This window comes from Lagopus muta, chromosome 2 (assembly GCF_023343835.1).
Source record: "Lagopus muta isolate bLagMut1 chromosome 2, bLagMut1 primary, whole genome shotgun sequence".
NCBI classification, from domain to species: domain Eukaryota; kingdom Metazoa; phylum Chordata; class Aves; order Galliformes; family Phasianidae; genus Lagopus; species Lagopus muta.
In genome coordinates this window covers 50,373,129-50,388,744 of record NC_064434.1, presented here as the reverse complement: position 1 = coordinate 50,388,744, position 15,616 = coordinate 50,373,129, and the positions used below count along the sequence as shown (strand labels likewise).

At 37.1% G+C, this 15,616-nt stretch overlaps 1 protein-coding gene across 2 annotated transcripts in view; it reads right to left on the bottom strand.

Moving 5' to 3' along the window:
• Positions 1 to 521: 521 nt before the first annotated feature.
• The window catches only part of NKAIN2 (sodium/potassium transporting ATPase interacting 2), a 508,789-nt gene continuing 493,694 nt past the window's right edge, over positions 522 to 15,616 (bottom strand). Inside the window, exons 6-7 of one of the 2 annotated variants that reach the window (XM_048937096.1) lie at positions 11,099 to 11,180; positions 522 to 6,216 (exon numbers count right to left, since the gene is read on the bottom strand). In XM_048937096.1, the coding sequence (XP_048793053.1) occupies positions 6,210 to 6,216; positions 11,099 to 11,180 (89 nt within the window). In that variant the 3' untranslated portion in view covers positions 522 to 6,209. Of the gene's footprint in view, positions 6,217 to 6,309; positions 6,418 to 11,098; positions 11,181 to 15,616 lie in introns of those variants that run through there. The other variant, XM_048937095.1, reaches the window with a different exon arrangement.

Below are 15,616 nucleotides of genomic sequence, written 5' to 3'. Positions count from 1 at the left end.
AGTATTTCTTGTAATACATCTATATGGAGCTATCATAAGTTAATTGGATATTCTAGTGGGATATAATTGGCTAATTTTTTTACCCTATTTTCATATGCATGTACTTAAAGTAGCTACAAAACATTATAATTGTAAATCATAAGTGTTTTTTTTTTGTTTTTGTTTGTTTGTTTGTTTTGTTTTGTTTTCCTGCCCTGTTATTTTTCCTGGAGTTGTTTGGCACTATTTTATTTTTTTTTTTCATCAAGTTTTAACTTCTGAGTGGGACTGTGAGATCATTGGGTTAATATTTTCTTTTTTTTCCTTTTTTCCTTTTTAATTGAGATGATCTCATTTATTTTATTTAATATACAAGCTCTTTGCAGAAGGGACCATTTTATTTACTGTGTTCATATGTTGCATCATGCTTATACACGGGAATGTAATATAAGGAAATGTAATTTCTATATAAAGAATGCCCATCTGAAAAATTAACACTCAGGGCATTGAGTCCTTTGAGATGAAGGGCAGGAGAAGTAGAAAAGATGAGACACTGTGTATAAAGTTTTGTTTCTCCACTGTGAAATATACTCAGATGATATTTATGTACGTATATTGCAGAGAGAAATGAGCCAACACAATGCAAATGCACATAGATGCATGAATACTGAGAATCTCACGTAAACCAGTGTAACTGCACACACTTATACGTCCCCCTAGGAACAAGGAGTTCATTTCTGAACACCTGCATGCACAGAAATCAACCATCCAAATATTTGCAATAGGAAAAAAATCTGAGACAAATTCAAAGAGACTGAAATTCAAGTCTGATTTGGTCAAATTGTTTATAAACATATTTTCTATGAATCTGTTTCTATTTCACCTGTATCTTGTGTAACCCTAGGTATTTATGACTCCCTGTATCAACTGAACTATAGTTTTAGCAAATGCAATTGCACATTTGAAAATGATTCTTACTAAGGCCAGTTGAATCTCATGGTATCTGTAACACTGTCAACCTTTATAGCTGTATAAAGTGTCTCACTATATCTTGGGCCTTTGGAGGACATATGTAACCTTTAGGCTTCTCGTTCTTCCAATTTTGTACATAACCTCAATGACATCATCTTCCAATATTGCAGTCACTGTCATCATACAATGGATATGACGAAGAGCAGTATGTATTTTAAGTAGGAGATTTGCAGATGTATTCAGGCAGAACAGGAGTAAGAAAGGGTCAGGAAGATGGTGACAGGGAAAAAAAGAGAGGACTATTATCAGGTAAGGGTGACTCTGGAATGCATGGGAATACAGCAGACTGTTGAAGAGTATAAATTAATACTTTTCCATGTTTAGCTCCATATGACTTATTTGCCAGCAGGATTAGGACAATGCTGGGGAAGTAGATAGGTAAGAGATGATAGTGAAGATGCTTTTTAACTAGTGAATGTAGAAAGTCTTGCCTTTGTCCTCATGATTTCATTTTGAGACAGAGATGGCCCCAAGCAATTTTTCAAATTTTCAAGTTTCACAGTCTGCTCAAAATATTTAATCCCAAGGCTTCTGGAAGTTTTGAGAGCTGTCTTCTACTCAAGAGAAAACAGAAAAAATTGTTCTTTAATTAAAGAAAAAACTCTTTACTGATGTCAACAGAATTTGGAAGCACCTTGTAAAAGACTATCTGTCCCGGTTTCTGAGATGAAGGAACAGAGCATTTTGAGAGACCTCTTTTGTACGTCTGGAGGAAGATAGATAACAATGCATGCATGACACTACTTAAAGTACAGTATTTGGTACAGTGTCCTTCCTTCTCTCCCATCAGGAGAGAAGGTTACAGATCCAGCTGACCACAGTTGTTTCTCCTTGTCAAGGACTCAACAGAGGCACCTGTCAGGATGCAAGACCAGAGACAATTTCTGTGATCCATAGGGGGATGAAGTTTGATAGACAATAAGAGAAGGAAACGGTTTTCATTCACTCATTTGGTGTTGTGCTACTTCTTTATGAGAATGAGCAACTGTAGTTTGAAGGGCAGTTTCTTTTATATACGGTAATTACATTTATTATTGCACTTAGCTTGGAGCGGATTGATTAGCATGACAACTGATCCGCATCATTCCCAAAGGAACAGTGGACACAGTACCTTCTGCAATACTCATATGTATTGGTTCTTTAACAAAATCTCATTCACCTTTAGTGGTTGTCTCCAATCCATATGCACTATAAAGAAGCCAGATTTACATTAGCTAGAAAAAAAACTCAGAAAGTTTACCTGTTTGATCTCAGGTAAGTTGAAGAGACTTCTTGGAGCAAATAAGAAAGTAAAAGAAAGAAAGAAAATGAAAAAAAGAAACATATGTAGCCTATTTGTGGGGCTTTCTGCCTTTGGTTGGAAATTCAGATTCGGATTTGGATGAGATTTACTGAGAGACAACCTCTGAATAATTGCATTCAAAAGAAAACAGAGAACTGAAAATAAAAGTATTAAATGCTGAAAGGACTAGTGCTGTATGTAGTTATGTTTTGCCTGCTGTCAGTGTATTCAAATGGAAGGTGAGAGTGCAAATGGCTAAAAAACCTTCTGAGACTGAGTTAGCAGCCATTCCTATCTGGAGACATTCAGGAATCAATACATATTGCACCAGCCTGTTTCAAAATGCTGTATGGCTCCTGAGCATTGCGAACAGTACTTAAATTGAGCAAGTAGAGCACAATCATTTTCTCTTTACCTGACTGAAAAGTACCACTTTCACTACAATTACAGCATAAAAAAATCCTACAGGCAACAATTAATGAACTAAGGAATAGTATGAAGAGAACACAATCAGATATCTTGAAATGTATATGGTCCCTCATTAAAGCCCCTTAGGCAATCTGTCAATATACAAGAGCTCTGTAAAGACATTACCTAAGACAGGATTTCTTCATTGCAGTATAGAGACAAGGAATATCATATAAAGGAAAATGAATGCAATGGAAATATTAATGTTACATAGCTTACTCTTACCAAGTATTACTTCTGCCATATTTAACACTGTTGGCAACTGTAAACCTACTATATGCTTAAAATTCACAATGAGTGGGCAAAAAAAAAGATGCTTTCTAAGGGAAGAGTCTATTGCAGTCAGTCTTGTAAAAGAAACCTTTTAGTGTCAGTGATAATGAAAATTCTTGCTACCTATGGCTGCATTAAAATGGTGTCATGACCAGGCAATTTCTATTCAGTGCTGTCACATCCATGCACTGCACAGATCAGGATTGTCATCATGTAAATGTAACAGGATTCTTTATCCTGCATTGTTGCTCAGCTGGCAACTGTAATTCTAAGTTTCCTGTAAGTTGTGAATAGCAGCAAGGGGCCATGAATAGCTTGGAAACCTATATTTTTTCCATTTATTGTTTTAAATGCAAATTACACTAGTAAGTCAAAAAAATCACTTTTGTTAAAAATACATTCAGAATTAACAAATGCCAAAAAGAAAAGAAAAAAAAAGACACATTTGGATTGTATCTCTTGCGTTCTGAATATTTAAGTTTATAACAAAAGCCCAGCCTAGAAAAATAACATTCTTTACTGGATTTTGAGGAGGATACAGCTGTACAAATCAAAATTGTTATCCAGATATTCTCACTTTACTGTGCTCTAAACTGCTTCCAGAAGAGATCTGTCCACTAATCATTTAGTTTAGTAGTCAACAGTCCTAATTTCCTTTTAATGGTGGTGTTCTAACTGCAACTTAAGCAAGGTTATGAATATCAACTTCATATAGGCATATATGTATATATATATATGTGTAATCCATGTGTGAGTGTGTGTATATCTACTCTATATGTAATATATGAATAAGCAGTTACCACTGTAATACTTAATCATTAAATGTTTTTCCTATTTCCTAAGCACTTTACAAACATAAACAGTTCAAACCTCACACAAATATGTGAGGCAGATATTATTCCCTTTGTATAGATGGGAAGACTAAGACAGAGAAATTAAGGCCTTTTTTAAAAAAAATTAAAATTAGGCCCACAAACTATTTGTAGATGCTTCGTTAAATTTTCTGACTTCTAAAATTGCTAACTACCTGTAGTTGCCATTCTGTGGGAAACCACTGAAAGGTATGAAAAATTATCTGCTCAAAATTGGATCATCAGTTAAGTGCCTAAACTGGTTTCTTTCCATATTAAGAAAATGATTTTTATAGAAACATGATTTTGATTAACTGCTATACAGGGAAAGCTAAAATACCCTGTTATGACATTTTCATTCCATTTAAACCTCTACATTGTGTTTAATATTATACATCTGCTACATTAAATATTACATAAAACTTTCAAAAATTTTCAGCTTATGGGAAATTTCAGCTTGGCAATTGGAAATTGCATGATTTCCCAGGGACTGGAAAGCAGCTCCACCCCAGAATGAGATCAGAATTTCAGGTACCCAAGTCTGAAAAGTTGAACTTGAGATCCAAAACAGCATTGAATGTTCTACTGGATCAGGCTTAAGTGACTTGCCTAATTCATGCAGGAAATAATGAACAGGACCTGGAGTTCTGGCCCCATGCACCAGACACTCCCAGGATTATGCAGCCCCTCTCAATAGTTATTCCTGTGTATTATATATTCATACACACACACACACACGTACATAAATATATATATATATCTCACTGGATAAATGTAAGTATAGTTCCTGAACGTGTCCTGTATCTTATCTTCACTGGTCTGTTCCTCTGTCATTGTCCAGAGTGGTGGTTTGTGACACTTTACATCCATGCAGACACGCAAAGGGCATTGGTTTCTATAGGGATGGATGTGTTGAGTTTGTGCATGGGCTGTGGGAGCTCAGAAGCCACGTGGGCACCAGGGTTTGGCGAATGAGGAAAAGTCAGTCATTTGAGGGCAGCTTGAGCACTTCCACGCACTGACCTTCCCCCTTGCCCTCAAAACCTATGTGGCCACCACAGGTGTGTAGACGTGTGTATTTGCCTGTGCAGGGTCTGAGCAAAGAAACAGTGATAATTCAAGATCCTGAAAAGCCTGAGTAAAACATTGGTTTCTCCTAATGAAAGCCACCTAAGTGCTTGAAAATACAGATCAGATTTAGAACAAAACATATGTTCCTAGGAGTTCAGAGTATTTCATATACACATTGACCTACTAGCAAAATTCCCAAAGGCATCTTGTTGCCAACTACGTAACAGCACAGTTTTTTTCAGCCACAATAATACAGGAAGATAAAATACACATTCTAACACACAACAGATCCCCCAAATATACCACAAAAAGGTCTTCAATATTTCTTCAACTCAGCTAGTCCCTTCCCGCCCTCCCCAACCGAAACCAAAAAATAAAATATATAGATCCCTTAGGGTGCGATTAGAAAAAAAAGTTCACTTACAGAGAATTTTCAGTTGAAATTAGATATAAAAGAGTAAACATAGCTAGTACATATTCAGTTGGCCTTTGTTGATAGAAATCTGCAGATGTCTCTGTAGTTAGTAAAAGACATTTAGAGATAGCTATAAAAGCACCTAAAGTGCGATAAACAAAAACAGCGGGATTAAGAAGCACTGTTTATGTTGCTTATTTCCAGTAGGTTCAATCATTAGTCTATGTTACCCCTTCCCCCTCCCTGACCCCCCAAAAGATCTTATTTCTTTTTTTTTTTCTTCTTTTTTTTAATCATTATAAACGGTTTGTTTCTTGACCACTGTGGAGCCTCAAAAGTAAAGCACTTTCTGATAGCTGGCAGTTTTCTACTAGGTCACTCTGGAGCCACGGAGCAACAGAGCCTTATTCCCTGACATGAAAACAAAACAAAACAAAGAAAACTACTGACTTAGAAATCGTTCAGAATTAATGACAGCGTGTTGAGCCTAAAGGACGTTACTTCAGAAAGCTTGCACTGAGTTTCTCTGATGTGCAATGCAGTTAGGTTAAGGCAAGTATGAACTGTACAGCCTTCAGGGCAAACAACGTGCTGTCTATTGACTTCTGTTGCAAGGTCATCCCAGTATTCTTAGCCTTGTGTTGACTACAGAGACTGAATCCGGCCAGGAGTGCGGAGGGGGCTCCAAAAGCACTGTATTGGCTTGGTTTGTGTCTTAATCCAGATGGGCCCCACTGGCGGTCGAGGCTGCAGTCCAGAGGAGCCAGAGGGAAGCACCAGCACCTCTGCTCTGGCCCTGTGGTGCTGGGAAGCAGGAAGGAGGTCTGGGGCATCTCCCTTAGTACCTGTTAGAAAGAGAGGCTGAATGTGTCTGCTGTATTTTGTATTTCTCATTGTTCAATCAGCCTTTTTTGTTTGTTTGTTTGTTTTTTTAGCACAAAAACTGGATTTTTTTTTGCTCTTTGAAGAACCAGAGGGCAATCCCAAAATATTTTCTTTGACAGGTGCTCCAGCCCACCTTGAGCAGTCCCCGTTTTCACTTTGACCTAGGAGAAAGATAGGGAAACAAAGATACATATAATTCACCAGAAACATTCCTGATTACTGCCCTGCAGCTCTGGTGCCCTTTTGCAAGCCAGTGTAAACCACTAACCAGTAACAGCTCGGCTGTGCACAAGTAGGAGAGGACAGAAAGGAAAAGGTGTTTGCTCAGGTGATCACTTGGTTTCCTTTGGAGTACATTCAGAGAAGTCAGCACAGGGTTAGTAAAACATTCAAAATCATACTTCAAGCAGGAGTAATTAGTTATAGTCAGAAAGCCAGTGTCAACCTCAACCACTGTGTTTAAACCCAAGCTTTCACAATCTGAGGCAGAAGAGATACTGTTGGTTGCTACACAAGGCTTTGCTGATAGTACTGTTGGAAAGGTTCACCTTCTATTGCCTTAACACCAACATCTGACTCTGAGGCTGACAGTCAACATAATAAAATAGGATGCATTGATTTCAGAGCAGCCCTGGTGTGTGTGTGTGAGTATACACGCATATATGTAGGGTTTGTATGCGCATAATTAAGTGTTTCTATGTATATATAGTACACATGTATGCGTATATATATGTATATACATATGTATATATACATAGTACAGACTTCTCAGTACAAGGAAAGCAAGTTTCACTTTAGGGCTAAGCTGCTTTTGAGCAATTTCTCCAGTGCATTAGGAATCAGCATCAGACATGCATGTTTTTTTTTTTCGCTTCACTTCTTCTTTTCATGAACAAGCAAGTTTATCATGAAGAAAGGAAAGAAAAATTTCTTTCCTGTTCCTCCTCCCTACTGTGGTCATGCAGTGCAGTCTTGTTCCACGATCATAACTGTATTTTTTTCATGTACAGCAGAATCAGTGCATACAGTGTTTAGTCACCATCCGTGGTCAGCTCCCAAGAGCAGAATTCTCTCTTGACAATTGATTTCCATCATCTTATTGTGTTCTCGTCCCATTGTCTGGAGATGAGCACTGGCATCTCCAGCTCAGAATGCTGGGAAGCTGTTTTTTAGGACATCAGCTGTGGCCACACTGCATGGAGATACATGAGCAGTGGTTCTGTCCCGTTAAAATGCATATTCGTTTTGAAGGGACTGCATAGGCTTCTTGGCTTGCACAGCATAGAGCACACTGTTGGCACTTAAATAATGAAAAAGCCATTTATAACAGGTAGATAATAGTCACAATTAGAATCCTCCCCCAAAGCACCATTATTTTATTTAAAACAGTATAAATTGATTTTTTCTTTAAATAAAACAACACTGATTTAAATTAAAGGTGAAATTGCAAGAGTTGACATGGAAAGTTTCGATTGGAACTCAAAGCCTAAAATGTAGAGAAAAGAGACAAGGTGAGTCTGAATCTAATAGTAGGCAATTTATGGAATTAGTAGTCATAGATAGTCACCTCAATTCACTATCAACGCTTCCTTTTTGTAAATAAAGATTTTTTTTTGCATAACTGATGAAATTCTATATGAACGTAGTGTGCATGCGTGAACTGAGTTATAATGCTCTTTTTGGGAGAGCTCGACTGAAATCATAAAAGTATTAATTCTTTAATTAAATAACTACTGACAGAACGGAAATGTTAAAATGAAGAGTCTGAATAAATCATTATAACTATTTAATTGCACATGTAGATTTGTGTAAGTTCAGTATAAACTCCAAATTAACAAAATGAAGTGCTAACTGCAGCACAACAGGAGAAAGTTCTGGTTGCAAAACAGTGTGTCTTAACAGTTAGCAATTACTGAACACAGCATTCCTTCAGGATAATAATTAAACTGTGCATGTGTGAAACACTTCAGATGGATTTAAATCACTTGGATGTAAATCAGTCTGGCTTGAATTGAGACAAAAGTTTGTGTTGATGGAATTCTGTCATCATAATCTGCTAAATCAATTCATGTCTGCAAGCAGTATGAGGATAACAACTGACAGCTACCACACAATTATAAACACCTTTGTATTGTTTCTGCATATGAAATGATTTAGTAAATAATGAGGGATGTTTTTACACTTATTATTGAAATACATGTTAAAATTTGCATTTTGTCAGAACCTCATCATTATTACAAGCTGATATTCTTCTGGTGAGTCCTGCAAAGCTGAGGTCATTTTTTCTCTTTCATTTCTATTGCATGCCTGATATGCTGGCCAATATATACTACTATACCACCGATTAAAAAAAAAAAAAGAAGTGTTATTGTGCTTTTGACAGTAGCCAGAATATGTAAAATAAACCATCTATCTCTGATTTCTCTTCACTAGTTGCACTCACTGTGAGCCTGGATAGTAAAGCACATAAAGGAGACAACAAGTTGCCTTTACATTTTCTTGGTCTCTCGCAGGAATTGAGATAAAGTTTAATATATTCTCTGCTGTCTATGGATTCAACAATCTTTTCTAGCAGCTGATAAAATCATGGAAATTGTTACATGGACATAGCTCTATGGATACATATATGGGAATAGTTGTATCCTGAATGGATATGATTATATTCTTATGACTTCATGAGAGTACAGCAGCAGCATACATAAAGCAGAGGTCTTTCCTATTCTGTCCTCTGCTTTTCTATGTCAAATGATTCTGATCTTACTCATTCCCAAGGAATGCTGAGTACTGTAAGGTGCAGGTGACTTCACTTAGAGAGTAAGGTCTTCTACATTTTTTTCTTCTTGAATACTACAGAGATTAATGCTAATATTCTTTGGTGGTCAACATCCATAAGAATCCCTAAGGAACCCAATTCTTCCTTCCAACAAATAATGCTTTAAAACATTTTCTATAGCCTGCTGTTATCATATCAGCTTGTTTTGACTTCCAGTATATACTATTGCTGTAAATAGTGCTACAAGCAGATCAAACGACGGCTTGATTAATTTGACATTCAAATTTGTCATTCAACTGCCTAATGGCCTGCCTACATTTATGGAGCAACTGCAGTGCAAATACATATGCATGCGCTCCTAGCATGCCTCAGTTGTAAACAACAAAAAGGTATTCCTAAATGCTGTAAAAGCTTCTTAAGAACAGGCTGCAGCAATTCTAGAGGACCTTGTCAAATACTATATAGTCAGAGGGAAACATGAAGTGTCTTTGTTTGACTGCTGCTGGGACATGGCAATACTTTTGTGGGTTGATTGGACAAAATGTCAACTTACATACTGATTTCTGTCTCCCAGTTAAGACACCAAAATCACCTACGCTACACCAAGAATGCAGATTGAAATAAGGCAGAACACAGTTCACATGGATTCATCATACATCTCAGCTAAAAGTGTAAAAATATCACCTTCTTTTTTTTCAGAGGATCTAGTTTGCTTTTCTGTCAGTATGAAGATGCTACTAAATGTAATCTGCTGTTCTGGAAGAAACACTGAGAGCATAAAGAGAATGGGATAATATCTCAGCTAGAGGGCTCCATATGTTGATGCAAGCTATGGTATACTGAGAAAGAAATAGGATTAGAATTGTTCTAAGCACCTATGAGCCACACATAATACTAGGAAGGAAATAACATTTTCTAAATGCACAGCACTGCGCCAAAAGTGCAGGTGAAAAATCTTCACTTGAGCACAGACAGATGGAAAGCTGAAGTTAAGATGGCATTGGAGATACGTACTATTGTAATTTGAGATTATTAAAAAGCTCCTAGCAAAGCTCCCATAGGGCCCAGTCCTAAGCACTACTGCAGAATTGATTGCACTGCTGATAAAGGAATAAATGCCAGTTCCATGCATAAAGCTACTAAACCACCAGCAGACTTAGTCCATTAATCACAAGAAATGAAATTATACTAAAGGGTGTAGGGAGTGTGTGTTGGGATAGATACTGTTTTCCTGTATTTAGTTTTTTTTTTCCTCAAAAGAAATGGTGAAAAGAGTAACAGAGGAAAAAACTAAATGCTACTCCCTCGTGAGCTGTTGCTTATTATACTTTTGTCACTTTGGCTGATGATGGTAAATAAAACAGAATTCAAAAGGCTGCAGCAGTAAGGTACAATTTATCTAGGCAGTCAGGGCTGCTTTGAATTGCAGTGAGCATCCAGAAATATTTGGAGATTATTATTTCTGGCTTGGTCTATGTCTGTGTAAAAGTTCCAGTGTGAATGTACTTCAGTTGAGTCTGTGTGCTGAGATTTATGTGTTTGCCTGCACTTCTAGGCGGGATGGAATTCTCACTCTCACTGGATTGATAAAATACCACTTTCTATTCAATCTATTTTTAAAAACAATATGTTGCTATTTTTTTTCTTTTATTATTATAATTTAATGTAGAGACTGGAAATGAGGCATAGACGTGCTTCAGTGAACAAATATCTGTATTAGTAGAGACTAATACTGAATGCGTCCACTTTTGACATCCAAGTTTTGTCAGCTGACTAGTTCCTACTAAATGAAATTTGTGCTGCCTTGGAGTGGAATCTGCATGAATGGAAATGAGGTAAAATCAGGTGAGAGCTCAGTGTTATTTAAACAACAGCGACACTTTGTATCCTGCATAAGAAATCATTATCAACCAGCAGAAGAATAATGCCGGTGCTTAAGTGTAGCTTGAATTCAGTTCAGCAAAAAGGCTTCTGCCTATTCTGAATTTTTAAGTGATGTCATCTTTCACTTCAATGATCCTTTAATATCAGCCTGCCACTGCAGAACATCTCTGAAGTTGAGTACTTACATATACATAGGCTGTAGCTGTAAATGAGATGTCTTCTGTGGGCCTTGATAGCCGTAAGAGTCAAATCCACCTATGAAATCAACTGAAAAAGAAGCAAATTACCTTCATTAGAAACATCTTTGCAGAAGTGATAGGCATTATCATTCAAGAGCCACCCGGCACAGATTATTTTTGACGGACCCCCTAATAATCTGTTAAAATGAGAACAGCTAATTGTGGTGACGCATAAAATGGGTGGGAAAAAAAAGGAAAAAGGAAAAGGTCCTTCTTTATCTTTTAAATGAAAATAAATTTTAAATCACAGAAAGACAATAAGCAATAAAAATCGTCTGTCTGTCAGGAAGAGACACATATCACTCTTTTTCATGTGGGCCACCTGACTGGAGTACAAAGCAACATGCTATTCAGACATTACAGATGCTGCAAACCATTTATTTGTTAGTGTGAATACATTACTTCTGACTGTGATTACTGTCTGCCTGGCTGACATACTATGGTTTAGTGATGTAGAGGAGAAAGCGCATTGATCTGACTCTGAGACACAGAAGTTTCCCCGATTCCCTCCTTTGACATTTGGGTTGCAATGCGCAGAGGGCTGGAACAATTTATCTGAGCTTCAGAGATGAGACAGATCTAAGGGAAGCAGCATTTCTCTCGAGGCACTGGAGGTCTGTAGGAAGGTTGCAGGGTGGGTGTTTTTTATTAATTCACAACACTCACAGTTCCCAATGGTCTTCTCATGTTTATTTTAAACAACTTCCAGGGCAACTCAATCTCATCTGACTCTGAAACTCCTGTTTCTCTAATTTAACACTCTTTTTACACAGGTAAATGCACACCCTTTGCTTCTTTTGCACCAAGGGATCTGACTGTTGGCTTTTCAGGTTTATTTCTGGGCACCTCTTGTTCCTGACATATTGTCTCTCATACACAGACGTGAAATTGATTTTACTTTGAAAGAAAATGGAGAAAGAATTCAGATATAGAAGTGCATTCTTCATAAGTCTGTACAGTGTTACTGACAGACTGGCTTTGTGTACATTAAAAAATAATAACAACAGAAAAAGTAATAAAATATTTTGACAGAAGATGCCTTATTGTAGATATAAACACAGTACCATTCCCACAAAAATCACAAAATGTAGATTTATAACTATTGGTTTGAGAACTTTCACAGTGGTTAATGTCCTTAAACTTGCATTTATGAGATCTTTTTTTTTAATTAAGATTTCCCTCAATATCTACCACACTTAACAGTGCCTTTACATGCACTCCAAGTGTTATAACATCATGTTCTTGTAATCCTCTGTCCACCATCTAGCTTGCAAGCAAATAGCCACCAACACTCTATGTTGGACCACCACTGTTTGCCTCCATTGCAACCATGGGCATGTTGAACTTGTCATCCACCTTCTTTCATGGCCAGAATGACCCCTGAAGAAGTCATTTCTCCAATTCTGTGCCCTGTGGCAGGATTAAATATATCCCGTCTCAGAATGACATTTAACTAAATTAATCTTTGATACTAGTCATGAAGAAGATTCTATAGTCTCTCTGTGTTGCCTTTCCATGTGCCTAACTTCCTAATGTCTAATTTAAATTTAATTTCCTGCAAATTAACTACTTTTCTACTTTTTGGTCTTCTCTTCCAAAGGATATGAAGAAAAATGAGCCATTTCTTTTTCCTTTTATGACTATTTTAAAGTTTTTTTTGTAGATACTATTTCCTTTTTTTTTTTTCTATTTTTTTTTCCTTTTTCTTTTTCTTCCTTTTCCTTTCTTTCTCTTTTTTTCCTTTTTTTTTTTTTTTTTCCAAAGGCATCACACTCATGCTAAATAATCAGATCTTTATCTGATAAGTGTAGTCTATCCAGGTGGTCTTTTGTCTGAAGAGTTCAGATTGCTTGTACCCCACAGGAGTTCTTTTATACTTGTCTGTATTGAATTTCATCTTTTTTAGTCCACTTCTCAAGCTCATTCTGGGTACTAATCCCAACCTTGCAAGTGCTCCAAACCCTTCCAGCTTGGTTTTATCTGAAATTTTTGTAAACATTTTCTTCTCTAACATCCTTGCAGTTAATAAAAACAATGAAGATCATTATCTTACTAGCCAAAGTCCTACTAGGATCCCATCTGAAATGTCATCCCAGGTGGTTGATAACTAAATTTCAAACAGAGTTTTAAGCAATTTTGCAGCAAACTGACTTTATCTGGACAGTGGTTCACTGGCTTACTTGCAAACATCTCAAAGGGTCAAAATCTTGCTAAAATCAAGATAAATACCATTTGTTGCTTCCCACTTATTCACTGCTTGCAACAATCAGAAAAACTGTATTACAACATGAATGTTTGTTTGGAAGCACACTACATTAATAGGAAGCGAATGAAGAATTTACTATGAATGTTATTTAGTGAAATACTAAGTTGGAGGAAATGAAAAAAACCTCAAACATAATGAATGCAGCAAAAAGAATGGACACCTTTGCTGTAACTTTTTTGTCTGCTTGTTTTTGTTTAGCTTTGTTTTGTTTGTTTTGTTTTTCTCACTCTTGACCTTTGACAAGATGTACGTTTGAATGAGTATCCCACTGGTGTCAATTCATGCAATTTATCTGATATGGAATTGTCCTGCTTTGCATTTTTTCATCTTCTCAAGACCCTTCACGCAACCAGTAAATCATTATTAGAAGGCTGCGGGGATTGATGCTCTGTTTTACAATCATGGGGTAACAGGTCTCAAGGGTGCTTTAGGGTTGTTTTCAGAAAGGAAGAATGAAACAATGTGTTAAAAAAAAAAAAAAAAAAAAAAAAAAAAGATTTCTCTAAGTAAAAAAAGTTTGTGTGGGCACAAGAGAAAGATGCATGCTAAGTATTTCTATGTGCACTCATCTTTGTCCTGCTGCACAAAGTAAACACAAAGTGTTACCACACCAGATTGTTAGGTGACGAGACAAGATCATAAAGCTGTGTTAGGCTGATAGTAGAAGCTCCCACGTGTATAACCAAATGACCATAGAATCACCAAAGTTAGAAAAGATCTCCAAGATCACCTGTCCAAACACTCACCTAATTTTCCCACTAAACCATGTCCCTTGGTAACACTCATGACTGCAGCAACTCCTTAGGAAGCCCATTCCAGCACCTGACCCCTCTTGATAACCAGGGCAGAAGATACTATTGAGACCTTGTTGAGATGTACAATGTACATGTACAATGCAACAACAAACGTGACTAGGTATGTAAACATAAGTAATAGAAAGTGAATTTCAATGCAAAGAATTTCAGTAATTTCTTTGTAGCAAGTTTGATTCATGGCAGTAGCTTCTCAGTTAGCCTTGCAAAGCCTGCAGTGTCCAGACTGCGCTAAAAGCTCCCCGTGGACTCTGAGGTAGTTTCTTAAAACATGCAAAATGCTGCCCTTTCTGCAGGCATTTTGTTCTTGCTGTGCCTGAAAGGTCACTAAAAGTGTCGTTCGACTGATACATTCCTGGCAGCACTAACATGAGATGAATAAAACAAGGCTCATTAGCTGAATCACTACTGAGGCTTCTATCCTTAACCTTATCCATCAAATATGTTTTTTGACTATTCTATTTTACATTCATCTTACTTGTCACTGTTATCAGAAGTGTCTCTTTTGTCATGTTTTGCTCGAGTAAAAGCATGTGTGTATATAAACAAACACAGAATCCCATTCATTTGAACTATTGGATTCTGAGATGCTTATTTTCTTAGCTGGATTTAAATAGTATAATAACAGTCCTATTTATTTGTAAAAAATGTTACAAGAAATTTGGCCTGAGTTTTTTCTTCCTTTGCTGATGCTAAGGGCCTTGTGAAGCATGAGATGGTGGTTGTAACTGTAATACAAACAGAACATTAGCTTCAACATAGGGATATATTTTCTATTGCTTTCTAGAGATATTTTTCTCTATTTCTGCAGAAGATTTTTCTCATCTTGTATTCTGTCCCTTGCAGGCAGCTCAAATCACAGTCAGATTGTCCCTTCTTACCCAGATCTAGGTGCTGGAGCACACTGTTCTCTGTGGTCACCCAGCTGCACTTCATATGACCACTGGTTTGTGGTTTTTTTTGAAAACCTTTGTGTCACAGAGAAATGGGTTTGTGCTCACTTCCCTCACACAGAACCACTGAATCACAAAATTGCAGGGGTTGGAAGGCATCTCAAGAACTCATCAAGTCCAACACCCCTGCTAAAGCAGGTACCCTACAATAGGTTACACAGGTAGGCATCCAGATGGGTCTGGGATATCTCTATAGAAGGAGACTCCACAACCTCTCTGGGGCAACCTACTCCAGTGCTCTGTCATCTTTACCAAAAAGCTCTTCCACATGTTTGTATGGAACTTCCTATATTCAAGTTTTAAGCCATTGCTCCTAGTCCTATACCAGATTGCTAGTTCCTGGATCATCCTATCTACTCTTAAAAATGGGTGTGACTTTTTTCTACCAGCAGGGACTTCACCTGACCACCACGACTTTTCAAATATGATTGAG